The 25923-nt window shown below is 51.7% G+C and overlaps 1 protein-coding gene and 1 long non-coding RNA gene across 3 annotated transcripts; one reads left to right on the top strand and one right to left on the bottom strand.

Annotated features, from left to right (window-relative positions):
- Positions 1–15145: 15145 nt before the first annotated feature.
- LOC311422078 lies at positions 15146–17946 on the bottom strand. The gene is made up of 3 exons (XR_014685179.1): positions 17263–17946; positions 16548–16626; positions 15146–15280 (listed from the first exon to the last, which is right to left on the bottom strand). It is a non-coding gene; the product is annotated as an uncharacterized lncRNA (long non-coding RNA).
- A 186-nt stretch (positions 17947–18132) lies between these two features.
- Positions 18133–24870, top strand: SERPINH1 (serpin family H member 1). Of its 2 annotated transcripts, none has more exons than XM_084494745.1 (5): positions 18133–18311; positions 20695–21308; positions 21490–21588; positions 22063–22295; positions 22479–24870. In XM_084494745.1, exons 2-5 carry the CDS (start codon positions 20726–20728, stop codon positions 22779–22781), a joined length of 1218 nt encoding a protein of 405 aa, XP_084350871.1. In that variant the 5' UTR covers positions 18133–18311; positions 20695–20725; the 3' UTR covers positions 22782–24870. The 2 variants fall into 2 exon arrangements, with proteins under 2 accessions (XP_084350871.1, XP_084350872.1); XM_084494746.1 differs by having other exon boundaries at positions 18140–18311; positions 20692–21308.
- The last annotated feature ends 1053 nt before the right edge of the window (positions 24871–25923 follow it).

Below are 25923 nucleotides of genomic sequence, written 5' to 3'. Positions count from 1 at the left end.
GGGGTGCCACAGCTGGGGTTTTGGGGGGGAATCAGGGCCAGGCACCAACCTCCCTTCATGGGGTGAAGCAACCCTAGGAGGTGGCGATGTGCCCTTGATTACCCAAGGGGGGCATTAAGAAAAATAGGTCATTAACAGGACCCCACAAAGGGGGTCATTAATAGGAATTCATCTTCGGTTGGCTCTTCAACCCAGGATATTTACACCACCACTCCTGATGAAGGTGGACGGCCTCCTCTTCCTCACCGCCCTTCCTCGCCCCGCGGTGACTCAGCACGCCCAAAGGCTGACTCAGCACAACCTCCCAACAGCATCAGGCTCCTCAATTTTTTCTGAGACAGGAAAATTCTCCTCCTGCCCTCTCCTGGGCCACGGGGACACATCAGGGGGCAACGAGGACATGAAGGAGGAGTGGAGGAGCCGGGACGGGATGGGACAGCGCAAGGGATCTTCTGGATGGGGATGTATGGAGATAAGGTGATCTGGTCTAGGAGATAAGGTGATGTGGTCTGGAAGATAAGGTGACCAGGTCTGGACCTGCCCTCCTGTAGGTGCCCTTCAGGACGAGCAGAATTGCCAAGAGAAAGGTTTTCAGAGAAGATTTTGCAGAGTTGAGGAAGGGGATGGGTAAAGCCAGGGCTGGTGCCTTACTTCGGGGTGTTTGAAGGGTGGTGGTATGGATCTTGTGGGGTTAGGGAGCTCGGCTGCATGAATTATGGGTCTCTGCACAGACAGCAGGAGACAATTTGTGCAGGCAAGGATAAAAATAAGCATTTTCTGCAGCAAACCATGTGGATTCTCTGGTGTCTCATAAGGGTTGTGCTCACATCCAAGCCCAACAGGACGTTTATCTCCTCTCTCTCCCTGCTCCATGCCACAACGCCTGGAGACTTCTACTGCCCAAAGGTCGTGTCTGAAATTGGCCACAGGCTCCAGAAGTGGTTGGATGGGAGAAAGATGCCAAAATTAAGCCCACCTCAGCTTATTTTCCCTGCGCAGGAGAGGCAGCAAGGCTGCGCGATGCAGCACCGATGCCTGTCGCTGGCCACGGAAGATTACAGGCTCATCCCGAACAGAAGGATTGTAGGAGTCAATCCCACTTAAGCCTTTCTATTTAAAGGAATAAACTACCCAGGAAAAACAGCCTAAGATTAGAAACTTGCAGGATTTCCTCAGATTCCAGCCATTGGCCAGAGATTCAGCCCAGGGGATGGTTTATTTTTCTCCCGGTGCACGAAGCCTGCACCCCAGTGGAGCTAAGCACGGATTACGTTCTGCAGCTCCATCGCAGAGCCAAAGCCCACGCCGAAAGCTGGTTTAATGCTGCTCCCTCTCTGCCTAAGCCCTCCCTGGCATTGCCTGGGTGAAAAATAATTCTTCAGGCAGGAGCGTGTTGGCTTTGCTGGAGAGGCACGAGCAGGGGATGCTTCCTGCAAAGTGCATGCAAGGGTTTAGTGCACGAAAGGAGACTTGTATAGGAGCACCTTTCATAAAATTTGGTGTTAAATGGGGTGGGAAGCAGAAAATAAATGCTGCAGCGTGGTTAATTCCCAAGGCCAGCACAAACACAGGGAGGTGGGTGGCGGGTTTTGCTTGATCTCGAGGCACAACGTCACGAAAATAAATGGAGAAAGAGATGTTAGAGGAAAAAAAAAGACATGGGGAAGAAGGAGTGGGTCACTGCAGGGGTTTGGTGTGGATCCAGACATTACTTTGCTGTGATGCTGGTCCCACAAAGCATTGACCACCAAGGATGCTCCCAGACCTGCCAGCACAGGCAGCTGTGGAGCAGGACACATCAAGGAGGATTTAGTTAAAAAATCCTATACTTTGTGCCCTACTGGCTGGAAATTGGGCATTTTGGGGGGATCCGGGATGAATTCCTGCCTCTACTGCTCCTCCTCAACCTGGGAGGAACTTAAACCTAAAAGGATCTCCCCTTATTTCGGAGCAAAAAAGAAACAAAGCCACCTCATGGAAATTTACTGAAACACGGTGAGCACCATGCAGGCTCACAGCCGTGCATGCAAAGTTAAGTTCAACCAAGTTGCATGTTCTGGAGAAACCTATTTTGGCCAAAAAAAAATCACCGAGCCAACAACAAACCCAGCCATGTTAGCAGCTCACCCTCAAAGGAAATATGCCGAGCCTGAAACTTGGCTGGATTTGACGATCTTGAAGCTCTCTTCCAACTTAGATGAGTCTGTGGGAGATCTTGGAGAGCTGAAGGTGGGAGGAAAGGGATCCAGAGGTTGATCATGCCTGGGACGTGCCTGGCTTGATGCTCGAGGGATGCCTTCACCAGGAGCCACCTCCACACGAAGCCGCCCGTGGCTGCTGCGAGCCTGAGCTCTGTCGAAATCATTGCCCTGTGTTGAAACAGCCCAAAACTCAGGGCCTTCCACGATTTCATCAGATGTTTTCCCTGAGCTTCCTTGAGGGCTCAGCAGGAATTTGGGCACCTGGGCGCAGTCCCCGGTTGCACCAGGGCATTCAGCCTCACCCAGAGCCTGCTGAGCTCCTCCTTAGTGGAGGCCCAGAAGATCCTTGATGTTTTGACCAGCACCTTGTGACTCTCAGAGCCTTCCTCCTGCCTCACCATCACCCAAACCACACCAAATCCCATCAAAGCTGCTTCAATCACTCTTTTCTCCCCCCTGTGTTTATTGCCCCGGACCCCCTACGGACTTACAGACAGCGATGTGTCATCCTCTGCTTCCCCAGACTAAACAAACCCTGCTCACCCGGAATCCCAAAGCCTTCCAAAAACCACCGAGCCTTGCCCCAGGCAGGCCCAGCTCCGTCTTTATCAGCCACGTGCTTTAAAACCTCCAGCAATGGGGACTGCAAGCCCTCTCCAGCCTCCTCTCCCCACATCCCTGTGATTTTCCCCCCGTGTCTGACCATAGCAGTGACATCTGTGACATTTCCTCCTCTCTACCATAGCCAGGGAGTTTACTCCTTCCTTATTTGTACTATTTTTTTTCTAGGAATTTGAAGTTTGTCTCATGTCTCCGCTTCTGGCAAAACAAACAAAGAGAAAAAAAAAAAAAATTAATTCTCTGTCTTTCCCCCAGGACTTGCATTTTCCTGACTGCACCAGGCTGTGTACAGCCCAGCAGCAGGGCTGTTTGCAGGACACGTCCCAGGACATCCTGACCCTTTTTGCCTCGTATTTATCATGGGATAATCCAACGTCCCCTCCCCAAACCTGCCCCGTCTTGAAGAACCCAGCACTGCTCAGCAGCTCCCGTTCCAGGCTTGGATTTCTCTTGATCCAAACTGCAGGAGCTGTACCAGGCAGCTCGAGTTCGATGCAATCAGTATTTCCCCATCTCCTTTGTAGCAGTTTTGGAGTTTAAGGCTGCTGTGGGCCAGCTCAGCACGGATTCAGCCCAAACCAAACCCTCCTCCCATGGCTCTGACCTCAAGCAGCTATAAGGTGAGCACAGGAGAGCGCCTGCTCGGTGCTCCCTGGGCTTGTTTTTAATGCAAGTTGGGCATTTCTTGGCTGGAAGAGCTCTAGGTTCAGCACCCTGTGTGTAAACCAGCATCTGATCCAATTAGGAATGTAAACTCAGATGTGGATCCAGTGCCAAAATCAAATCCCTGCCTTGCTCACACGGGCTGACCCGTCACAGAGATGGAAATGTAGGCACTGCAGCTTGATTTCTGCCCACATTTGGGGGCTTGAACCCACCTCTGGTTTAAAAACACACATAGCTAAGGGAATATCCCCAGCAGCATCAGTCTGGGCTAAGAAACAGGGTGTCTTGCACCAAGGGAAGCAACAGAGCAAGGCAGAAAGCAGCATTTCTATTACAATGATACTAAGGCACACTTGGAATCGAGTTTGATTTCAGAGCAGAAAAAAAAAAAAAAAAAAAAAAGTAAATAAATCAGGCAGCCTGCACTGCCCAGACCCCATAGGCTGCCACAAAAAGGGAGTTTTCGCTAAACCTTTTTAGAAAAACTCAATTTGTGATGCTAGAGGTGCTTGCAGAGCCAAAAGCAGAGCGAGGGACGAGCTGCCTGCATGGTGGCAGCTCCTCTAGGACAGCAGGAGGAGGCGCAGCAGGCTTTAACAATCTTCCATCCCCTCTCCATCGGGACAGAAAAAGTGGGAATTCAGTGCAGAAGAGGGCAGCTGGGTTCGGGAAGGGGCTGCAGGGATGGCAGAGGTGTGCCCCCAGCTTTTCCTTCACCCTTTTGGCAGAGCACAACAGCTCGCCTCCCCCCCCAGCTGACGCAGATCGAACGTCGCTGGAAAATAAATTCCTTTACCGAGCACGCCGGGATGGATCAGCTGACGGGGTTTGCCTCGGTAAATCTCGTGGTCACACAGCCCTAAATGTGCAGCGGTGGCTGTCTAAGCCTTTCCATTTATAGGACAGGCGGGAGCCGAGGGGATGGAAATAAAGTGTTGGCAAGCAAAAGGCCGCGGGGTCCTGGAGGCAGCTCCCCAGGGACGCGGGGTTTTGGCTGCAGAAATTTGCAGGGTGGGAAGGCAGCGTGTGCCCAGGCATGAAACAAAGCTGATTGAATCCCCTGCATGTGTTTGATTCATTTTTGGCTCCAAGGTCTGGGGCAGGGCTCTGGGAAGAGGGAGAAAAACGCTGGGGCTGTGCCTGCCCCAAATGCCCGCTGAGCTGGGGCATCTCTTCCAGGCTGGGCTGCAGTGTTAAATAAAGTGGTTCCAGGAGGGATAATAGAAGGGTAAAACCACCTCCCCGGAGCATCCTGGCTCACCTTGCCTGCCCCACATCTCCTTGCCCAGCAGCAGAAACCCAGCTCCGGGACAAATCACGGCTTCCTCCAAGGCAGGGCGCAGCCCTCGCTCCCCCTGGGCGAGCTGCCGTGCCCTAATAAAGCAGATTTTCCCTCGAAAGCAAGACCCTGAGCTGCTTCTCCTCGGGAACCTGGCCTTTTGGTGAACTGTGTCAGTAAATAGCTCATGCCTCCAATTCCTCTTTCATTCAGCTGATCCCTGCAGGAAGCACCACGTCCGTAAGAAGGGAGCACATGAGGCACCCAGAGCTGCGTGCAGAGGCACTCGGCTGCCCCATAAATCACCTGCAGACAGGCTGTGCTAATTACAACAGGCTCTAATTGCTCTGCCTTTGTTATATATGGAGCAAAACTTATTGCTTTAGCCGGTTGTTCTCGTGCAGGCAGCTGTTAGAGCAGGTCTGAGCGACTCCGCAGGGGGGTTCCCACCCTCTAGCGACTGCAAAGTCCATGCAGAATCTGCCCTATTGATGATATTTAATTTAAAATGTCTGTTCCCTGAGCATGAGATGTTTCATGGCAGATCTGTAGGGCTTTTTGTCGGGTTGGTTGATAGTTTTTTGCTGGCGGTGGCGATGACACCGGTGAGGCCATCAGCTCCCATCACACACCCAGGGCTTGCTGGTCTCCAGCCAGATCGGATCAAAGTAATTAAAGAAAAAGAAAAAAAAAAAAAAAAAAAACACTTTCCTAAAAACCAATCCCCCTTTTTGGTCGATTTTTGATCTGGGATTGCAGCTCTGGACTAAGCCCAGGGACAAAGCAGTGCAGAGCAGACGCTGCCTGTGCCATTATCCACGCACCCCCTGAGCCACTGCTGCCATGGGATGCAGGGGGACGCAGCCTTTCCTTCTCCCCTGCACCCCTCAGAGATGTTTTGAGCTCCCTGCTGGGTGCTGAGGGGTTTTGCTGGCTTTTGGCAGGATGTAACCCTGTAGGATCCCACCATGGGGCCGCCCCAGGCTCCTTGGGGGGCTCCTCGCCCAGCTCCTCCTCCAGCTCCATCCACGTTTTGTTCCCCCAGTCTGAAGAAGCCCCTCCAAATCCCTCCTGCTGCAAGGTTTTTCCTGCACAACCCGCTGCTCCCTGCCTATTTTTCCCCTCCCCGAGGATGAAATGGTGCTGAGCATCCTCTGAGCGGTCGGGATTTGGGCAGGGTGAAGAGCAGAAGGAGAAGGACTCCCCCTCGCTGCCCTCCAGCGGAACAGCAGCGTTGGCCAAAGCCTTGACAACTGAACCCAAAAAAGATGCGTGGCATCTCCTGGCGTGCCGCTCGGCGCCCGTTTGATGCTGCACGACCTGGGATCCAGCAGGGTATAGGAGCACCCATACTATCGTCTCTTCCTTTCTCGTGTTTGCTCTAATAAATTTCATCTTAAATGATATTTTGCAAGTTTTGAGCGATTTTCGTACCCAGGACAGAAGGGGAGTGCAGGAGCCGAGGGCATCATTTCCAGCCGTGCTCACCTCTGCTAGGCGCTGGGCAGAAATTACCCTATCCCATGGAAATCTGCCCCATTAGCCCCAAAATTACCTGATGTTATAACCAGGGGTATTGCAGCTGGGGGGATACCCCCTGCTCACCACTCGGGGGGGCTCCAGGACTTCTCCTCCAGCATCCTCCAGCCTCCTCCAGCATCCTCCAGCATCCTCCAGCATCCTTCAGCATCCCTGGTACTACCAGCAGCTCCTGCTGGGACCCCAGGGATGCCGAAACCTCTTCACCACCAAACCCCGCAGGCATTTTCAGAGCCGTGCGAGGAGCAAGGAGATGGACAGACTTCGGGGAGAGGCTGGAAAGGATGAGGCCAAAATGAGGATGCTCCTCTGCATAGGAGAAGCATCTGCAGCAAGAGCAATGCGGTGTTTAAGTGGCTACAGCACCCATCGCAGGGAAAAAGGAGCCCAAGAGGCAGCCTGGAATCTCCTCCAGCCCTGTCTCCTCCTCTTTACTATTTTTAAATCTATTTCCGCTCGTCTCTCCCTCCTCGCTATGCTTCACTGACACTAATAGCCCGGAAAGTCCCCCGAAATATAATTGTTCTCTCATGTGTCAGCCCTGCGGGGATCAGAGGGAGCTCGGAGACAGCAGTGCAGGACCTTGTGCCGTTTCTTGTGGTTTTCTGGCACTTTTTGAAGCATGGGAAGCTGTTGTCCATCACCATGCACAGCCAGAAGTGTGTCTCCAGGGCAGGATCTGGGGCGTGGGATTGGGGCTGGGACAGGGAATGTCAGCCCTGGAGGCTGGGGGAGGCTTTTGCCTCGATCTCACCCAAAAGGACACAGAGGAGGTGACATCAGGGGCACAATTTTCTGTGTATCTGAAGCAAGAGCATCAAGATCCTTCAGCTAACGGGAAAACGTGGGTCATGGGGCCCTACAAAACCTGCTGGAGAAGCAGCGAGCTCTCCTTGCTTCTCCAAAACCCCATGCCATGGGGTTTTTGGGGTGTCCCCCAGCCAACCCGCCCCTTCCCAGCACTCCCATCCCCAGCCCTTCCTGCACACCCTGCACACTCTGGGATGTCCCCAGTGCAGGGTTATGGGGTGAGCAGATGAAGGAGAGGACTCGTTACACATCCCACGTTTTATGAACTTGCAGGGCCAATTATCCTATTAGCTGGAATTAGGGAGAAAACTCTCGTTAAATCGTTAATTCACCAGGGCATGCGCTGTCACAGTGACCAAAGGCATTTCTAGTCTGGGGGAGTGTTTAAAAAAAAAAAAAGATAAAATGGGGATAATAACCCAAGCAGTTTGTTTCAATGGTTTTTTAATTTATTTTTCTTTGTCTGATAATTATATTTAAGGCTCCATTTAGCCCCTTTTTAGTGTAGAAGAATGGTGAAATAAAAGAGAAACCATGTTGCATTCAAATTAAGTGCAGTGGATTTCCCTTTGGGCTAGCAAATTGCCTCTTCTGACTTTATTTGTCCCAAATGAATGATGAATTCCATCTCCTGGAGCGACCCTTTGTAAAAAATCACCATTCCTCCGCCAAATTGTGTCCGTAACATCAGAGAGGGTTTGCCCAGCTCCACCACCACCACCACCACCAGAGAGCCATTTCTGGCAGGCAATTCCTCCCAGCATGGACACAGAGCTGCATGAGCATCATCCTACCTTGATTTATCTTACCTTGATTTATCTTACCATGATTCATCTTGCCTTGATTTGTCTTACCTTGATTTATCTAACCTTGATTTATCTAACCTTGATTCATCTTACCTTGATTTATCTTACCTTCATTCATCTTACCTTGATTTCTCTTATCTTGATTTATCTTATTTTCATTCCTCTTACTTTCATTCATCTTACCTTGATTTACCTTACCTTGACTCATCTCACCTTCCTACCCCTTCCTACCACCACCACCAACGGGATTCTCCACCAAATCAGCTCGCAAGCTGCTTCTCCCTGGACAGGACGTGGTGTGAACATGAGAAAATGTGGAGGGAGGTTAGGAGTGAGGCAGAGGGCAGCCCCACCAGGTTAGGAGAGATGGACGTGGACTCCTGGATGGACTCCTGGAGGCTCTGTAGGGATGGGGGAATCACATCCCTCTCCAGGCCTTGCCCTTCTCCAAATATACAAAGCTCCTGGGCTTCAGACATCCAGGATGCAAAATCACAGAGGAAATACACAATCCAGCCTGCAGGTGGACTAGCAGCTGGAGAGGAAGCCTAGAAAGAGGCTCTACACACTCCTTGAAACAAAACCTCATCGCAGCCTCCATGCAGCCGCAAGGAGGCACAATGTCCATAGAAATGTTTTGGTTTTTTTCTCTATTCCTGGCATTGCTTCCAGCTGGAGAAGGGGGAAAGGACAAAACAAGCAAACAAAAAAACAGTTCAAGAGTTAAGAAATAAAACGGAGAGGAAGGGATGCTGATGGGCAATTCCTGAAAAAATAAAAATAATGTGAAACCAGACCTGGAAAACGAGCCCTTGGAGGGCAGTCACGAGTCCGGGTGATGAGGAGACACCAAAACTTCTGCATTTGACCCCAAGCCTTCGTTAGGTGGGACTAGGTAGAGCAGACTTCTGTCCAGGGCTTTCTCATAATCGGGCAATGTACAAATTGCAGATTTTGCACTATTTTGCACATCCAGCATGGCTCTGGAAGCTGCACTCAAATACGCAGCTGGGTATTACCCTACCCGACAGATACCTGTGAGGCTGGGAGCTCAGGCTTTGAGCATTTCCCTTTAAATAAAGCGCAGCCCATGTTTCGTGGCCTGAACTATTCAAAGCTCGGGAGCTGCCGTTCATTCCTCGCTGCTTCTTCTCTATGTTCGGGCAGCGAGTGAGCCTGAAATAAATCCCAGCTGGATGGGGCCGTGCCAGGACCGCGGAGGAGCGGAGGAGGGCGGCTCTGAGAGGCTTCGATTCAAGGCTCTTTTAACCACATCGTCACCTTCAGACTCAAAGCAGGAGGAATTATAGGGAGATACGAGCCCTGTCCTCGGTCTGACAGAGGCCAGAAGTGCTGATGATTTTGAAGGACTGAATCCAAGCTGTGCAAGGCTGGTAAGCTTCCCTCAGAGGTAATCAGGAGCGAAACAACGGGCCCCATTCATCGCCTCCCCCTACACCACCTCTCGCCCCGCCTGCCCACCCACCTCTGCCCCGTGCCGAACAAGAGACCTTGTGTGCAAAGCCCAAATTCCCAAATTCACCTCCTCCGGGCTTCGAAACAGCTCGTTGAGCCATGGGTGAGATGTAAAAAAGGTTTCATTTGCTGTGCGTTGGCTGAGAGCACGGACTGGGCTGCTCCTGGACAGCCCCAAAAGTGGAGATGCAAAGAGGGAATTTGTCCAAGCTGCTTGTCCGAGCAGTAATGGGGCTCTGTGACTCCCTGTGTGGTGCTCAGCATCATTTTGGGAGGGGATGCAGCACAAACCAGTAAAACCAGTGCAGGACTCACAGTGCAGGACACCTGGCTTCTCACTCTAGCCCCAGACTTGTTACCCGTGCCTCGGTTTCCCCAGCTCTTAAGCCAGGAAAATTGGCCTTGCTCAGCTTGACAAAACTTTTGGAAATCAGCACAAGCAAATCTTCCAGTGTGATGAGTCAGGATGCTCCTGGGGAGGCTCGGTTTGCAGCTGCTGAGCCCTGCATGGCCGGGGCCATCTCCCACCAAACATCTTTGGGGCTGTCCCTTTTCCAGGACCCTTTCTTTCTGCGGCAGCGCAGCCCCAGATTTCCAAATATCTGCCTATTTTGTGAGTTTCTGGACCCAATTCGGTCGCAGGGTCACCATCTTCTTGCTAACACTTGCGTGAGCAGCACAGGAGTCACAGCTCCGTCTCCATCAGCACGCTGTGAATGAAAGAGAGAAAAGCCAGGGTATTATTTGCCTGCAGTGGCCAAATTGCTGTCGGTGCCCACAGCAGCTAATTGAGCTCCAGGAGGAGCCAAAAGGCACTTGCACCAGGTCCCATCAAGGCTCCTGGTGCCACGGGAGCTGAGCACAACTCGGCCACGTGTGCAGCAAAAGCCTTGCAAGATTTGCTGCGTCCAGTGGCTTTCTGCAAAGGGAGAAGCAAAGAAGAAAGATCTGCAGGAGCTGGATGCATTTTTTTGTGTCCTTTTAGTAAAGGTTTCAGGCTGTTGGGTTTAACTCTGATCTGGGAAGAAGAAAAAGCTTTCCTGGATGATCGACAACTCCTCTCTGCGAGATATAAAAGAAGGAAAATTGAAATCTAGCAGTGGTTTTTGCTGCTAAATTTAGAAGTCTCCCTGACGCATGAATGTGGCTCTGCACCACCGGCAGCGCAAAGCCCGGAGCTCTGGCGGGACGCAGACCTGACCCTGGAAAAGTCTTTAACGGGTCGGTGCAGCCCCTGAACATCTGGAGTAAAATGCCAGCAGCCCCTGCGAAGGATTATGCTCGCAGACAGCGCTCTGCAAGAATGCAGCGGGGTTGCATCATGTGGGCTCCTTGACATTTCCAGAAATCCTGCCTGCCGCCACTTTTCTGCCAGCTTTTCACTCCAGATCCACACAGTAGCTGGAAAATGCTCCTTGCAATTCTGTGCTGGCGTATTTTAAACGGGGGTATTTAGGCTAGATATAGTTTGTGGGGCTTGTATCAGGAACAGTGTGACCAGCAGGGCTAGGGAAGTGATCGTCCCCCTGTACTCAGCTCTGGTGAGGCCGCACCTCGAGTACTGTGTTCAGTTTTGGGCCCCTCGCTACAAGAAGGACATCGAGGTGCTCGAGCGGGTGCAGAGAAGGGCGATGAAGCTGGTGAGGGGCCTGGAGAACAAGTCCTACGAGGAGCGGCTGAGGGAGCTGGGCTTGTTCAGCCTGGAGAAGAGGAGGCTCAGGGGCGACCTTATCGCTCTCTATGGGTACCTCAAAGGAGGCTGTAGCGAGGTGGGGGTTGGCCTGTTCTCCCACGTGCCTGGGGACAGGACGAGGGGGAATGGGCTTAAGCTGAGCCAGGGGAGTTTTAGGTTAGATGTTAGGAAGAACTTCTTTACTGAAAGGGTTGTGAGGCACTGGAACAGGCTGCCCAGGGAAGTGGTGGAGTCACCATCCCTGGAAGTCTTCAAAAGACGCTTAGATGTAGAGCTTAGGGATATGGTTTAGTGGGGACTGCTAGCGTTAGGTCAGAGGTTGGACTCGATGATCTTGAGGTCTCTTCCAACCTAGAAATTCTGTGATTCTGTGATTCTGTGGTTCTGTGATTCTGTTTGGTGCATAGGGATATATAAAAGATGCCCCTTTTTGATAAGGGTCCTGAATGGAGAAACTATATCCTGGGATACAGGAAAGTTTGGACAGAGAGAAATGATGGTTAAATATTTTGAACGTTATGTGAAGTTATCAATCAGACGCCACACGATGACATAAAAAAAAAAAAAAATTATTAAAGTTGCAAAAAGCACTATAAAGCTTGGGTCATGCTCCCTGGCCGAATTTGGGCCCAATCCCACATTTACGTGAAGGGACCTGGCTGATGTGACATTGGATGTGGGTGCATGGTGTTATCCTAAGCAAAGAACCCCTAAAGAATGAAGCCCCTTCTCCTCTTCTATCTCTCTGGGCAGCTTTTCTGTTGTCTGTGAGAGTGGAAAAGATGAAGAGGCTGCCAAGACCCCTTCCTAAGCATCCCTTTGCTTATATATCCGCAGCACGTGGGCGATGAGCTATGTACGTGCCGTTTGCTCCTGCTGGACCGCTGCCCGGAGCAGGGGCTGCCGAGCCCAGCGTGGCTTTCCTTGAATTCATCTCTCCCCTCCTCCCTTCCTGCCTTCACCCGCTGCTCCGAGCACCCCCAAAATCCCCAACGCAATGAAAACGCCGATCCCGGGGTGTCCTGCGTTCACCCCCATCCCATCACCAGCAAACCCCACTTCTAACAACCACGCCACTTCGAGGGACACCAAGAAGGTTGCTGGGGCCTGAGCCAGCCTGGATTTGTCACAGTGACACACGCAGTTGTGCAAATGGTGCGCCCACGCGCGTGCACACGCGTGCACGGGCTGCGCCCGCCCCATTGCCTGTCCCAGTGCTGTGCTGGAAGGAGAAGATTGGCTGGCGGAGGATTTCTCTCCAAGCAGGGTCAGCTTTAGGGGCGTTTCTGCTCCCTCAGCTGGCTCCGGAATAAACGGTTTCCTTTTACATCCCATTTCCTTCGAAGGGGCCCAAAACTGTGCGGCGCTGCAGGGGGGTGGAATGTGGGTCTGCGCCTCCTCTCAGCTCTCTGACAGCTTCAACATGACTTAAAGGAGAGGCACCGAGCTCCAAGCTCCACGTTCCTTCTGGAAAACCAGAAAAAAAAAAACAGCCAGGACGAGATGAAGAAGAGCTGCAGTGGATGGGAACGCAGCTTTTTACGAGACACCAGAGATTCCACCCCCGGGAGCTGCCCTCGCTTCATGCCCTGCTCTCAGCAGACTGACCTCCCCAGTCCCAGACCTTCACATTTTGGAATAAAGGGTCAAAAACTGGAGGGGGCACATTCCCTGCCTCTAAGGAGGACAAGGACCAGGTGCTGGGAATGGGGAAACTGAGGCCGCGGCACCCCAAAGCACTGGGCTCACCCTGCCCTTGAGGTGGCCCTGGCATACATGGGGCTGACGTGGCTGAAAAATTAATTGTTTTCTTGCTCTTTTGGATAACTTCTGGGAGGATCCAGATGGTCCCGTTCACTGCAAGGCAGGGGGAGGGATGAGGAGCACAAACACTCATCCAGCCAGCCTGGAAAGGGAAAGGGAATCCTCTTGGCCTTGCCACAGCCCTAAATCAGATCTCCTGCACCAGTGTAGAAAAACCATGGGACCCCACAGCCATGGGTGTTCCTAGGGAAGGCAAACTCCATCCCTGAGCTTTGGCAACCCACAAAGACCCCCTATTTTTTGTTCTTTTCCCCATTGTGCAGGACACAGGGGTGCACCAGCTGACCTGCCCCTACCCACGTGGGACCTGCGCCGAGGCCAAATTGTTGCCCTCCTTTCCACACGAGAGCACCCGAGGAATTTCCCCCTGTCCTCACTGGGTTGGCAGGGGACCCTGTGGATTTTGACCTTTTCTCTGGAGTATTAAACAGGGATTACGAAGCGGGATCAAGGGAGTCTCTCTCCTCTCTGCCCTGCGGGAAAGCAGCAGCTGGGGGCCTGTGTGCACCACGACATTCCTGCAATGCAGAATTATTTCCTCCAGGGCAATTGGGGTTGTTTTCTTCCTTGTTCCCCATCACATTTGCTGAAGGAGTGAAAGCTGATCACTGAAAATGTGCACCCATGGCCAAAACTTGCACTTTTAGGGCACGTAAACCCACCCCGGCACTTCCCAAGAGGCAGCACCCCCTCGTTGGAGGCATGGCAGGGTTAGTGGGGATGAGTTTGGCTTGTCGCTGCTACAAACCAGGCGGGCCAGGGCACACATCCACGGGACGCTCAGCTTTCAGCTTCACTGCCATCCTTTGTGTGCTGTCTGCTCACACAAAGCCGGTCCCGTCCAGCCCCAGCCAAGCTGGGAGCTGGGCACGGCTGCGAGCCAGGAGGGAGGAAAAGGGCTACGAGGCTGCAGCGGCCGTGGCTGCTGCCTGGCTCCATCCAAAAGATTTGCTCTGGCTTGGGAGGGCTTTGTTCTGGCCTGCCAGGGCAGGAAAGCTGGGGAGGGACTCTTGGTCAGGGCTGGGGGGACAGGACGAGGGGCAGCGGCTGGAGCCTGGCAGGGGGGAGGCTTCAGGAAGAAATTGGGAAGAAATTCTGCCCTCTGAGGGCGCTGAGGGCCTGGCCCAGGCTGCCCAGAGGAGCTGGGGGTGCCCCAGCCCTGGCAGTGCCCAAGGCCAGCCTTGGTGCCCTTTAGGGTTCCTTCCAACCCAAACCATTCTCTAATTCAATGATTTTATGATTCTACAATTCAGGGTGGAGGCTGCCAAGAGGATCGGTATTGCCTTCACCACCTCCACTGTGATCTTTGCAGGTGCCATGGCTTTCAATGCTCCGAGGCCTAATCCTGCTGTGTGTCGTGCAAATACAAAATGTCCTGTGCAGACAGTCCTGCAGTCCATCCAGCAACACCCCACTGGTGACATGGGAGAGAGAATTTAGGACAAGCACCTGGTCCTAGCTCACCTATGGCCCTTCCCTTGTGCCACCCCAGCACCGAGTCTGGCCTGTGGATTTTCAGCATACATCCCCGTCAGTCCCCAGTAGCATCCACTCCTGGAGCTGTTGTCCATAAATTTGTCTCTGATGCAACTTTGTGAAAAAGGACTGCCAGGGATCTCTTTAAAATTGATCACCTGATGTCTTCTTCCTAGCTCTTAACTGTGGGATAAGGCAGACAGCTTTAATCCCCTGCCCCATTACAGCCTAAATTACAAGGGACTCCTTCTCTGGTATCTCCTCTACAAAACACCTTCCTTTCTAGCCTTGCTCATGACCGTGCTTGGTCTTGAAAAGCAGAAATCCCACAGCAGCACTGTCTCATTGCCGTTTTGGAGACGTTGGACTCTACCATGGGAAAACAACATCAGCCTCATGGGTCACTGCAGCATACGGGACAGGGTAACCATGCAAAGCTGCTGGTATTTACATTTAAAAAGCCCTGTCCAAAGAGCCTGGCAGAGGGCAGGGTTTGGTTTCACTTGCTTTCGTAGGACTAAAGCACTCCTGTAATATATAATCGAGTGAATTAGTAACACTGCTTTACAAAAGCCAGGCCAACCGACCACAGCGGCCATAAAACGTCTGGGCATGCGTAGTTTACCACAGGGCTGGCTGTAGGACTCCCAATACCGGGCAGATTTACCTCAGTAACTCCCCCAAACCCAGCTCAGATGCAATAAATCCCTGCCTGCTTTGTCGAGCTGTGTTAAATCAGACCCCTATGACATGATTTATTACGATTATTTTTAATTAAAGTATCTCGTAGCGCGGTAGATCCGCACCCTCCTATACCCAAGGCTCGCCGTACCCAGGGACCGTGCCCACGCTTGAAGCAGCTGGCAGTGAAAGGAGCAAAAGTTTTGCCCTGCAGAAAGTAAAAATAAATAAATAAATAAAAAGCCGGCTGGCTGGAGGGGAGGAGCTGGGCTCCAGCAGTGGATGTGTCTTTTGGCAGCCAGGCCCTCTCATTATGGGAGCAGAGAAGACGGAAGAAGGCAACTCCCAGCATCGCTCCCCCCTTTCCCGGTCCTCTCCCACCCCAGCGCCGTCGTCGGATCTCCTACGTGGCACTGTGGGGGCTGGGAGAGCCAAAAACGTCCGACTGCGCTTGGATATCACTCGATGGAGAGAGAAATCTGCCCCCCCGCCAAGCAGATCGGCCCCATTCCCAGCGCTTTTGCCCTGGAAAATATATTCCCCATCGCCATCGAGCTGGGTGCAGATATTTTGGTAGAACGAGCTCGTTTTCTGCATGTTCACATCCTAAAGCCCTGCAGATTTGCTGTGGTTAGCTTAGAGGAATGCAGCTGGGAATGTGCTGGCTGGGGACATAAATCAGTAAGGCAATAGGGGAAAATACATTAAAAAATCAGGCAAAAATTGAAACTTCTCAGTGCTGGGCTGCCTGTCCTCAGACACAAGAACTGTTTTTAAGCAACTCTAAATTCCCCTTATCAAGGCAAGTCCGTTTAAAAGGACTGAAGTGCAGAGCCCTGATCTTCTGTTGAAATAATTTGGTGCTGGGAGGCATTGAAAGAGACGAAAAGTTTTAGTATTTCATTGGAAAGAATTAAAAAAAAATAAAACCTCGTGAAAAGTTTTAGAATGCATTTTACATTTCACTGGGAAGAATTAAAAAAAAAAAAAATCAAATAAAATCTTACCTGGGAAGTAATTATTAGAAGGGTTTGGAGGTGGAGCAAATCAAAGCTTGGCAGGGGAAGCTGGCTGACATTGGAGGTTTAAAGGAGCTCTTCTCATTTCTCAGCTGGCGCGTGCTGCTGGTACAGACCAGCACCACTTCACCTGGGCACCGACTGTTTGCAAGCAGGAAATTCTTTTTTTTTATTATTTATTTATTTATTTTTGCTCCATAGCAACAAAGTAATAAAGCAAAGATTGTGCTGTAAAAACCCTGGGGCTAAATTTTGATCACTTTGGTCCCACTGAAGGCAAGAAAATTGCTCGAAATGTACGCTAGCATGTAAGGACATGATGCTCAAGGTACCACAGACCTTCTTCCCCCACTGGATCCCTCTGAGCATCACCTCTTGCTCTGAGATGACGGGCATGATCTCTGCTAATTAGGACCATTTCGGCATCCTATCATTAAAGACCTCAGCCTCAGGTACCTGCTTGGATGCAAAACACCCAGGGAAGGCATCAACTGGAAATACATTTTGCTCAAGCATTTCTTTCTCCAACATGCCACTGAAATAGAAATAGAAATAAAAACCTCACATAACACCAGGAGATGTTGTGACTTCCTGCTTGGCACCCAAAGGTCACCCAACGAGTGAGTCCCTTGGCACGCTTCCCCTATAACAGTTTTTGTGCAAATGTCACCGTGCGGATCAGTTCGGCCGTGCTAAATGCTGCTGGGAGTGGATGAATGGGACAATCTTCCTCACAGCCAGCAGCAAACTCGTTTTTTTGTCTCATTATTAGTGCTCCGGGAGCTGGCGTATTGCTGCTGGTGGGAATATTTGTGTAGGGAAGACTCCAAGACCTCACCTCGCTTGGGGTGGGGAGTAAATACTCACATGGCATCACCCAAATGGTTTAGACAGCACACAAATATCACAAATATCACTAGAATTGGGGGAGCAATAGTGTGTGGTGGGGTGGCAGGTGGAAAGATGGGCTGATCTTGGTGCTTGCAGGGCAACAGCTCAGGGGTGAGGGCACAATATTCAGGCTAAACCAGGGGCTGTTTCTACCCCAGCATCAAGAGGTAGAGACGTGCTGAGACCCCTGCCTCCTGAGGGGAACCTGCAGAGCCAAAACCAGCATTAAGAGGGGGCAAAACGAAATCAGAGGTGATTTAAAGTAAGGGAAGAAGCTCACCAACACGGTGCAGCATCCTTCTAATGTGGTCACCGTTGAGCACAGTGCTTAATTACTGGGTAGTACCTGGAAAATGTCCCGAAGGGGCTGCCAGATTGCTGTAAAAAACATCCCAAACCAGCTCAAAATGTGACAGGGGTGAAGCCGACTGGAGTTCACCACCTGTGAGTCAGCACAGAAACTTCTCTACGGCACAGTCTTTGCTGCAGGCGCTCTCAGCCAGGCGCACACAGGCACCGCGAATATTTAACTCCTTCAGCATCACTTTAGGGCTGCGAATATTTGCTGCCGTAACACAGACTGAAGGCGAGCCCTTTCTAAATTGTGGAAATTTGCTGGAGACGAGGACTTTGGCACCGTACTACAAGGAACAACCACCCACTAACCTCACACCTGTGGGTTAGGAAGTGCAGAGGATGCGATGGGTGGAAGAGGCTCAGCGCCGAGAGGGGGAAAGAGAGGGGGGAAAAAGGAGAGAGGGCATTGTGCAGGAGGGGAAAGGGCTGGCAAAGCAGTGCCTGTGGGATCTGGTAAGAGAAGGAAGCTTTTTGGGGACTTTTGGGGACACCTCAGATGGCGAGCGGTGGCTCTGAAGTGATGCAGCCGTGAAACCTTTTGCTGCCCGTGGGCACGGCTGGTGCACGGGGTAGGGCACTTTATATAACCAACTTCAATTACGCAAAGGATGACACCCTGACAATAAATAAATAAATAAATCAAAGGTCAAAAAAAAGCAACGATACCCTACCAAAAAAAAAAAAAATAAAAAAGCCATCAACCCCACTCCTCCTCCACCACCGACCACCCAGCCCCCCCTTTTGCAGCAGCAGGGCTGGCCGCTCTCAGCCATTGGAGGGAGGCCGGGAGAGCTCTTCGGATCCTCCCCTTCCTCTCCCTCCCCAGGCGTTTTCTTTCCTTTTTTTTTTTTAGTTTGGGAGAGGTTTTTCCCAACTTTCCAGAAGTTTCTCCCCGGCCCCTTATATACCCCCTCGGCCCGCCCGGGAGGTGCACAAGGGGAGAAGAGCAAAAGCAGCAGCCCCATTCCTCAGGTAAGGGGAGTGGGGGGGAGACACCACTTTGGGACCCCTCTTGGGACCCCCACTCCCAAAGGGATCGGATGTGCCAAGCTGAGATTGCAGGCCCTTAGTTTGGGGTGTTGCATGCTCCCCAAAATACGGGTGGGATTTTTTTTTGGGTGGGGAAGAGGAGGAAAGGGAGAAAATGGGGGGTGTTGCATGGAGGTGTTGTGGTTTTTTTTTGGGGGGGGGGGGGTATGGGTAGGGCAACCCAAAAGCCAGCTCTGTTTTGCCAAAGGAAGGGAGTTAAAAGGTTTGCTGGGGGCGATGGCAGAGCGGCTGCAACCCTGGAGAAACTTTACGGGGGTGGAAGAAGGGAAAAAGGGAAGCGCCGGGCTGGAAAAAGCTGCGAGCTCCTGCGCCTGCCCAGCCTGGGAGCCTTGGGGACCCTGGGCACCAACCCAGCGCAGGAGGGTGAGCTCTCAGCCTCCCCACGACAATCCCGATGAGCCCTATTCCTTTTCCTGCCTTCCCAAAGCATCACCTCCTTCTGCCAACACACGGAGATGGCTTTTGCTCGAAGTCCTGCGGCTTCACCAGGGTGACAGCGTGGTCCCGGAGGGGCTACGGGTGCTGGCACCTCCAAATCCTGCCCGGAGAATGGGTCCCTGTGAGGTCTACGGGATGCCACGCTGGCATGGGGCGTCCCCTCGCAGGGCTGGGATGTTCATCCCCCGCAAGGATGCTATCGCCTGCACATTCCTCCCGTGGCATCCGGACCTATTTTCACCCCGGGTTACGATTTCAGTGATAATCTCACCCTTCCTCCAAGGATGGGCAACATTTTTCTGTCTCGCCGCAGCGGGCTGAGGCACTGCTCATCACAGCCCGGCTGCCAGGCCAAAATTTTTCACTGGCCTCTGAAGTCACGGAGCTTTTTTAGGCTGAGGATGTAAGCAGCATGGGCCGTGGGTTGCTTGCGGGAGAACTGCTCCGTGTATCTGTTTTTTTTCAGAGGGAAAAAGGCAAGCGTTGACCTCCCTATGAAACAGTTTCAAGGTATTTTTAGAAATAAAAGGGGAAAGAAAAAAAAAAGAGATAAAAGAAAACCCCTCAGCTTTTAAATGCTTGGTGCACCCAACACTATTTTCACCTTAAAGTGCACCAGGGACAGCTCTGAGCCCTCTGCACACATTTTTTGGCTCTGAGTTAGCCGGGACGGCGCTTCCCTTCAGCGGAAGGCTTGCTCCCAAAAGGGCTTTTGGCTATAAATTGCCTCCCCTTCTGGAGCTACGTAATTCCCACTCTGGCAAGAGGTCCCCGGTGGAACTGCGCACTCGCTTTGCTCGGGGCTGTGTGCGTGCGTGCTTCCTTCCATATGTAATCCCGGCGGGCCCTTCGCTTCCTACTCTGCTCCCTTTTAACCCGTTGCAGTTCTCCTCTCTGTGGACCCTGAGCAGGGTGGGGGGACAGGACCACGGCCCTGGTAGCCTTGGGGATGAGGCATCCTGCTGGAAAAGCTCGCTTGGGGTTGAAAATACATTTGCAACCTCAGCAAGGTTGCAAATATATATGCTCAGCAGAGGGGGAGCCCAAGCAACCCACTTGGAGCAAATGTTCACATTTTAGTTGCAACTTTTAATGAGCATTTAGGACCAGTCAATTTTTAACTTCATCTAAAAACCCTACAGTGGCTCAGAGGCCTCACCGGGCCTGGCTGCGCTTGAGTTGTGCTGAGATGCTTCAGCAATGCGTGTGCATTAGAGGAAGGGGGAAAGGAGGGGATTCGCCACCTCCCTTTGTCCCCCTTCTTCTCTGATAGAGCTGAACAGGCAAAATTGAGTCAGCCGGAGCTGCCGGGCCAGCCTTGGAGCTGCTCCGAGGGACCCTTTGATATGGAAGCTCCCGTGCTCCACCTAGTGCCTAAAATGCTGAGCACTGGGTGCTGAGCTGGGGTCCCCAGGAGGGACAATCCTGCCACACACTGACCCCATTAGTCCCAGGATGGACCATCTACGTGGCCCTTGGGCAGCAGACACATCCCAATTTTACCTTTTCCTGACCAATGCAGAGGTTCAACTTGCCACTCTACGGAGAGAAAGAGCTGTCGCTCCCATCCCCTGGCCCTTCCTTAAGTCACGTACTGTACACAAACATAAAGTAATACAGCAAAAATTGCTTAAAAAGGAAGCTTTCATTCAAAAAAAATGCGTTTCAGAGCACAGCCTGGACTCTGCTGCTCGGGGGAAGGCCCAACGTGGACTTGGGATCGTTGCAACCCAAGCAAAGCATTGACGTGGGCACTCTGGCAGTCGCTGGAAATTAGGAGTGGATTTCACTGATGAGCCCTTGGGGCCTCTGAAGGCCCTAGGAATGGTTTGGGACATCCTAATGGTGAACTCTTCTTGCCCAGCAGGTCCCCAGGGGTGTAAGGTGCTGCCAAAACCATGCGGATTATCGTGGTGCTCGCCCTCTGCGGCCTGGCCATGGCCGTGCCCTCAGAGGACAGAAAGTTGAGCGACAAGGCAACGACGCTGGCCGACCGCAGCACCACGCTGGCCTTCAACCTCTACCACGCCATGGCGAAGGACAAGGACATGGAGAACATCCTGCTGTCCCCCGTGGTGGTGGCCTCTTCCCTGGGCCTCGTGTCCCTCGGGGGCAAGGCCGCCACCGCCTCCCAGGCCAAGGCGGTGCTGAGCGCCGACAAGCTGAACGACGACTACGTGCACAGCGGGCTGTCGGAGCTCCTCAACGAGGTGAGCAACAGCACGGCCCGCAACGTCACCTGGAAGATCGGCAACCGCTTGTACGGCCCAGCCTCCATCAACTTCGCCGACGACTTCGTGAAGAACAGCAAGAAGCACTACAACTACGAGCACTCCAAGATCAACTTCCGAGACAAGAGGAGCGCCCTGAAGTCCATTAACGAGTGGGCGGCCCAGACCACGGATGGGAAGCTGCCAGAGGTCACAAAAGATGTTGAGAAAACTGATGGGGCCCTCATTGTCAATGCCATGTTCTTCAAGCGTAAGTTCTGCCTTCAGTTACTGACCCAAAACCCAGCGTGAGCCCATATAAAGCAGCCTAAGTGGGAAGATAAATAAATCCTGGGTCCACGGGAGGCCAACTGTTTTTTGTAGTTAGGAACCAGGCATGAAATCACCACTTTTTTTTTTTTTCTCACATGCTGATTTTCTCTCTCCTGTAGCTCACTGGGATGAAAAGTTCCACCATAAGATGGTGGACAACCGTGGCTTCATGGTGTCCCGGTCCTACACCGTGGGTGTTCCTATGATGCATCGCACGGGTAAGCTGCAAACCTCCTGCCCCTTGCCAAGACCTAGAATTATAGAATCATAGAATAACCCGGGTTGGAAGGGACCCACAAAGATCATCGAGTCCAACCCCTAACTTGCTGGATTTTTACTCACTGCTGCTCAGTTTTCTACCAGCTGCTTCCAAGATCATTTTGCTCCATGGGCAGTGAGTGAGAGAAAACAAAATAGGGTGTGCTTGCTCTGTTGATTCAGTCTTTGTGAGCAGAAATAATCCGGGTTTGCTACTGCATGCTTGGCTATTAGGAATAAATGCTAGTTCATCACACGAATGGCATCCACGATTTTGAGCTGTTGCCAGCTCCAGTAATTCCCAAAATAGCACTGATTTTCTTCCCTTGCTTGGCAGGGCAAGTCCAGGGTGAATTGGCAAAAAGGTTGGGGGTAGCTCTGCTCTGCCTGTGCTCTCCATCTCACCATTTCCTACCTCTGATTCTAACTTCAAGGTCTCTACAACTACTACGATGACGAGACAGAGAAGCTGCAGGTGGTAGAGATGCCACTTGCTCACAAACTCTCCAGCATGATCTTCATCATGCCAAACCACGTGGAGCCCCTGGAGAGGGTTGAGAAACTGCTGAACAGGGAACAGCTGAAGACCTGGGCTGGCAAGATGAAGAAGAGATCTGTGGCCATCTCGCTGCCTAAAGTCGTCCTGGAAGTCAGCCACGACCTTCAGGTAAAGGAGGTCCTTGAAGAAGGCAGTTAAGCCTTGCATTTTTTTGGGGTGGGAGAGAAAACAGCGGGATAATGGGGTACCCGTGCTGGGAAGCTTTATTTTCATCAACTGGCGTGACAATGGAGGGAACAGATCGCCCTGTGTCCTCTCCAGGAGGGTTGCTGACCTCTCTTCTCCTCCTAGAAACACTTGGCTGGCCTGGGCCTGACAGAAGCCATCGACAAAACCAAGGCTGACCTGTCAAAGATCTCGGGCAAGAAAGATCTTTACCTGTCCAACGTCTTCCACGCCGCTGCTCTTGAATGGGACACAGAAGGGAACCCCTACGATGCTGACATCTACGGCCGGGAGGAGATGAGAAACCCCAAGCTCTTCTATGCTGACCACCCCTTCGTCTTCCTGATCAAGGACAGCAAAACCAACTCCATTCTTTTCATCGGCAGGCTCGTGAGGCCCAAAGGAGACAAGATGCGCGATGAGTTGTAGTTCTGTTTTATTTTTTTTTTTCCAGAGCTCGTTTTGGTTTGTGTTCATTTTTTTTTTTTTAGTGGGGGATTTCAAAAAAGGGGAAACACTATTTTGTATCCTTCTCGAACTATGGGTGCTATTCAGACCAGGGTGCATTGTGATGAGAAACCAGCATACACTTTACCTCACCCCCCAAATACTCTTCTTATTGCACACAAACCCACCTCCAGAGGAACAGGGGAGCCTGGCACGCGAGGGTCACCAGGAATGGATGGGAACTGGCACCTCAGCTGAGCTGCTCAGGCTGCTGCCTCGCTCCTCCCTGCACTAAAATTCAGCCTCCTGCTACTACCAGCAGCCCTGCCGAGGCACCAGCCCTCCACCCTTCCATCTCAAACGCTTGTGCACGTTCAGCTCTGCTTTTTTTTTTTTGTTTCCCCCTCACTTTGGTGCTGTGAATCGCTATGCCGTGGCTGCTCTGATCCCTCTGCACTCGTTTCTGGGCTTGTGATGGAAGGCATACGCATGCTCGCCTCTTCTTTCCTAAGTGGTGCAAAACAGAGCGAAACAAGGGCTGGTTCTGGGGTGCAGCCCCCAGCACGAGCAGAACAGGAGAGAGCCAGCAGGGAAGAGCTGAGGTCGCACGGAGCTGTGCCCTTCTGCCCTGCCTCACCCCTGCTTCAGCAAGGCACCAGCTCCTTAGCTAGAATAAAGCCAGGCACAGCTTTGGTCTGCGCTGCAGAGAAGCCAAAGAGAAGAGGAGCCTCTAAAACGAGGTCCTACTTGAGGTCCCTTCAAACGCTCCTGCGAGGAATTCCTATAAATGGCTGTGCTCCACGTTTCCAGGAATCACGGAGGGGGCCCTGGGGGCCAAGATCTGTAAATAAACATCCTGTCCCGGGCCGACAGAGGAACTTCTTCTCGCTGCTCCTGCATCAGCTCAGAGGGATGGCAAAGTTTACACTGTGAAGGTTCCCCCAGTTACAGCCAGGGCTGGAACCCGTCAGCTCCCGGGGCAGGCTGAGGTTTCTCCTGCTGGCTTCTCGCAGGGATCAGGTCTCACCCCCTCTTTCTTGTGTAATTTAGCTTTTGAGCTGCCATTACCCGGCTTCCTAATGACCCTTTTCTGAAGCTCCTTTCTCCTCCGTGATACTTTAGCTCCCTGTCGGCTGACCTGGACGAGGGCACGCTGAAAAAAGCAATGTATTTATGGTTATATACGTATTTATGTCTGATAATTAGCAAGTTTCATCGCCTGCTCCGGCCTCCCCTGGGAGGCTTTTCCCATCTTCCTCTCATTCAGGGACGTTGTCAGGTTAACACTACTTAAATAAGCGATGCAACCCCACACGCATCAAAGCACGGGTCAGGTAAGCCTTGCTATGCACTGAGACAGAGCAAATCACGACAAATCACTGAAATGAGAGAAATCTGAGTGTCATAAATTGGTGGCAGTTATTTGGAAGCAGCAAGGATGGCGTGAATGCATCGCTTTTATTTTCCTTCCAATGCATTCCCTGACAGGTTGCTTCATCCAAGCCCAATACTGCATTATTTTTTTTTTCCAGACCATATATGAGACTGCCTCCACTTATTTATTACATAAAAAATGAAGGAGTTAGCTCTCAAACAGCCCAAAATACAGCACCGTGCGCCCCCAGATTTAACCTGACCGTGTCTCCTCCAGCTTCGCAAGGACACACGATTGCAGAACAGCAGCTCTGCCCCAATTCCCATCCAAGCCAGCTGGAAAGGGAGCTCTTTGCCCCGTTTTCTTCCTAGCTCATGCTCCCAGGTGCTTTCCAGGGGGAGGAGGGAACCCACAGGGATGTACCCAAAGGAATGGGAAGCCGAAAAAACCCAGCGTGTATGCTAGACCCTAAAATGTGGTGGTGAATCAGCGCACTGAAACCCAAATGCTGTAGCACATTCTGGAGGTCGGGGTTTGGGGGGGGAGAGACGGGGAGGGCAAGGCAAGGACACACTGTGGGATATTGTGAATAATTCACGTCGTGTGGATGCAGCTGTCCAGTGGCTTTTGTCGCCTCGTCTTGGATCCACACGATGACAGTTGTATAATTTTGCAATAAAACCTTTTTTCAATGAACCTCCCATCCTGTGACATTCAACTGAGCAGCAAATGGCTCTCAAAAAAATAAATAAATCTCTCTGGAGTAGGAATAAAACCGACCTGTTAGGCACAGGGACTGCCCTTCCTGAACCTGTAGCCCCAGATTTGTGTGGCTGGGATCCAGCTGAAGGAAACAGATAAAAAAAAAAAAAAAAAAAAGAGGAAAAAGCAAAGTGAGAACCTGCAGCACTGTTGTGGGCACACAGCTAGGTGCTGGAAAAAACAGCAAGGTCAGAACCTGCTGGGCTGTGCATTAACCTGCTGTATTTGAGCGTGGCACCACCTGCCACAAGCAAAAACTAAAACCCCATCTCAAAAAAAAACCACACACTGATCACTGTTGATAGCACTCTAACATTTAACAAGCAAGAACTTTGGGTTTTTAAAGCTTTCCACTGGAAGATGTGCACAGGAACCTGAAAATCAGGCTCATTCCGTGACACCCTGAGAGGACACATCTGTTTCTGACAGACCTGACTTCCATCCCAGCCAGCTCCCTGCCGGAGCCAGGAACAGGACGGCCGAGGCTCGCGCATCCACTGCCAGACAAGTTTCTGGCGCTGTCAGTTTGGAATTCCTGTTCAGAGGCTGCCAACGTAGCTCTTGCAGAGGAGCCCTCAGAAAATGAGGAATTGGATGCAAAAGCTACTCCCAAAAAAAAAAATAAAAATAAAAAAAGTAGCCTTGTAACCTCATTATCAGCTTCAGGATCTACCTACGCAACCCTGCAGCTCCTCACCAAAGCCAGTTTGTAACACAGCAACAAAATAATATGCTGTCTGTTCAAGCCTCAAAGGAAGACAAGATTTTTTTTTCAACCATTTAAACGTGTTTGAAATCTACATACACACACACTTTTTTTTTCCCAAGTAACGTGTGAATGCCTGCCCAGGTTGTTTCACCTCGTATCACCACTAAGTGATGTTACCTCTCCCTACCAGGAGCTGCAACACTCTTCTCTGTAGCCCTGAGAGGCTCACAGTGAAGGAAGGTCTTAGAGTGAAAAGGAAAATGGAATTATAGAGGTGA

This window comes from Aythya ferina (assembly GCF_964211825.1).
Source record: "Aythya ferina genome assembly, chromosome: 1".
NCBI lineage: Eukaryota > Metazoa > Chordata > Aves > Anseriformes > Anatidae > Aythya > Aythya ferina.
The sequence above is the reverse complement of the archived record's forward strand: the minus strand, read 5'-3'. Positions and strand labels throughout refer to the sequence as shown.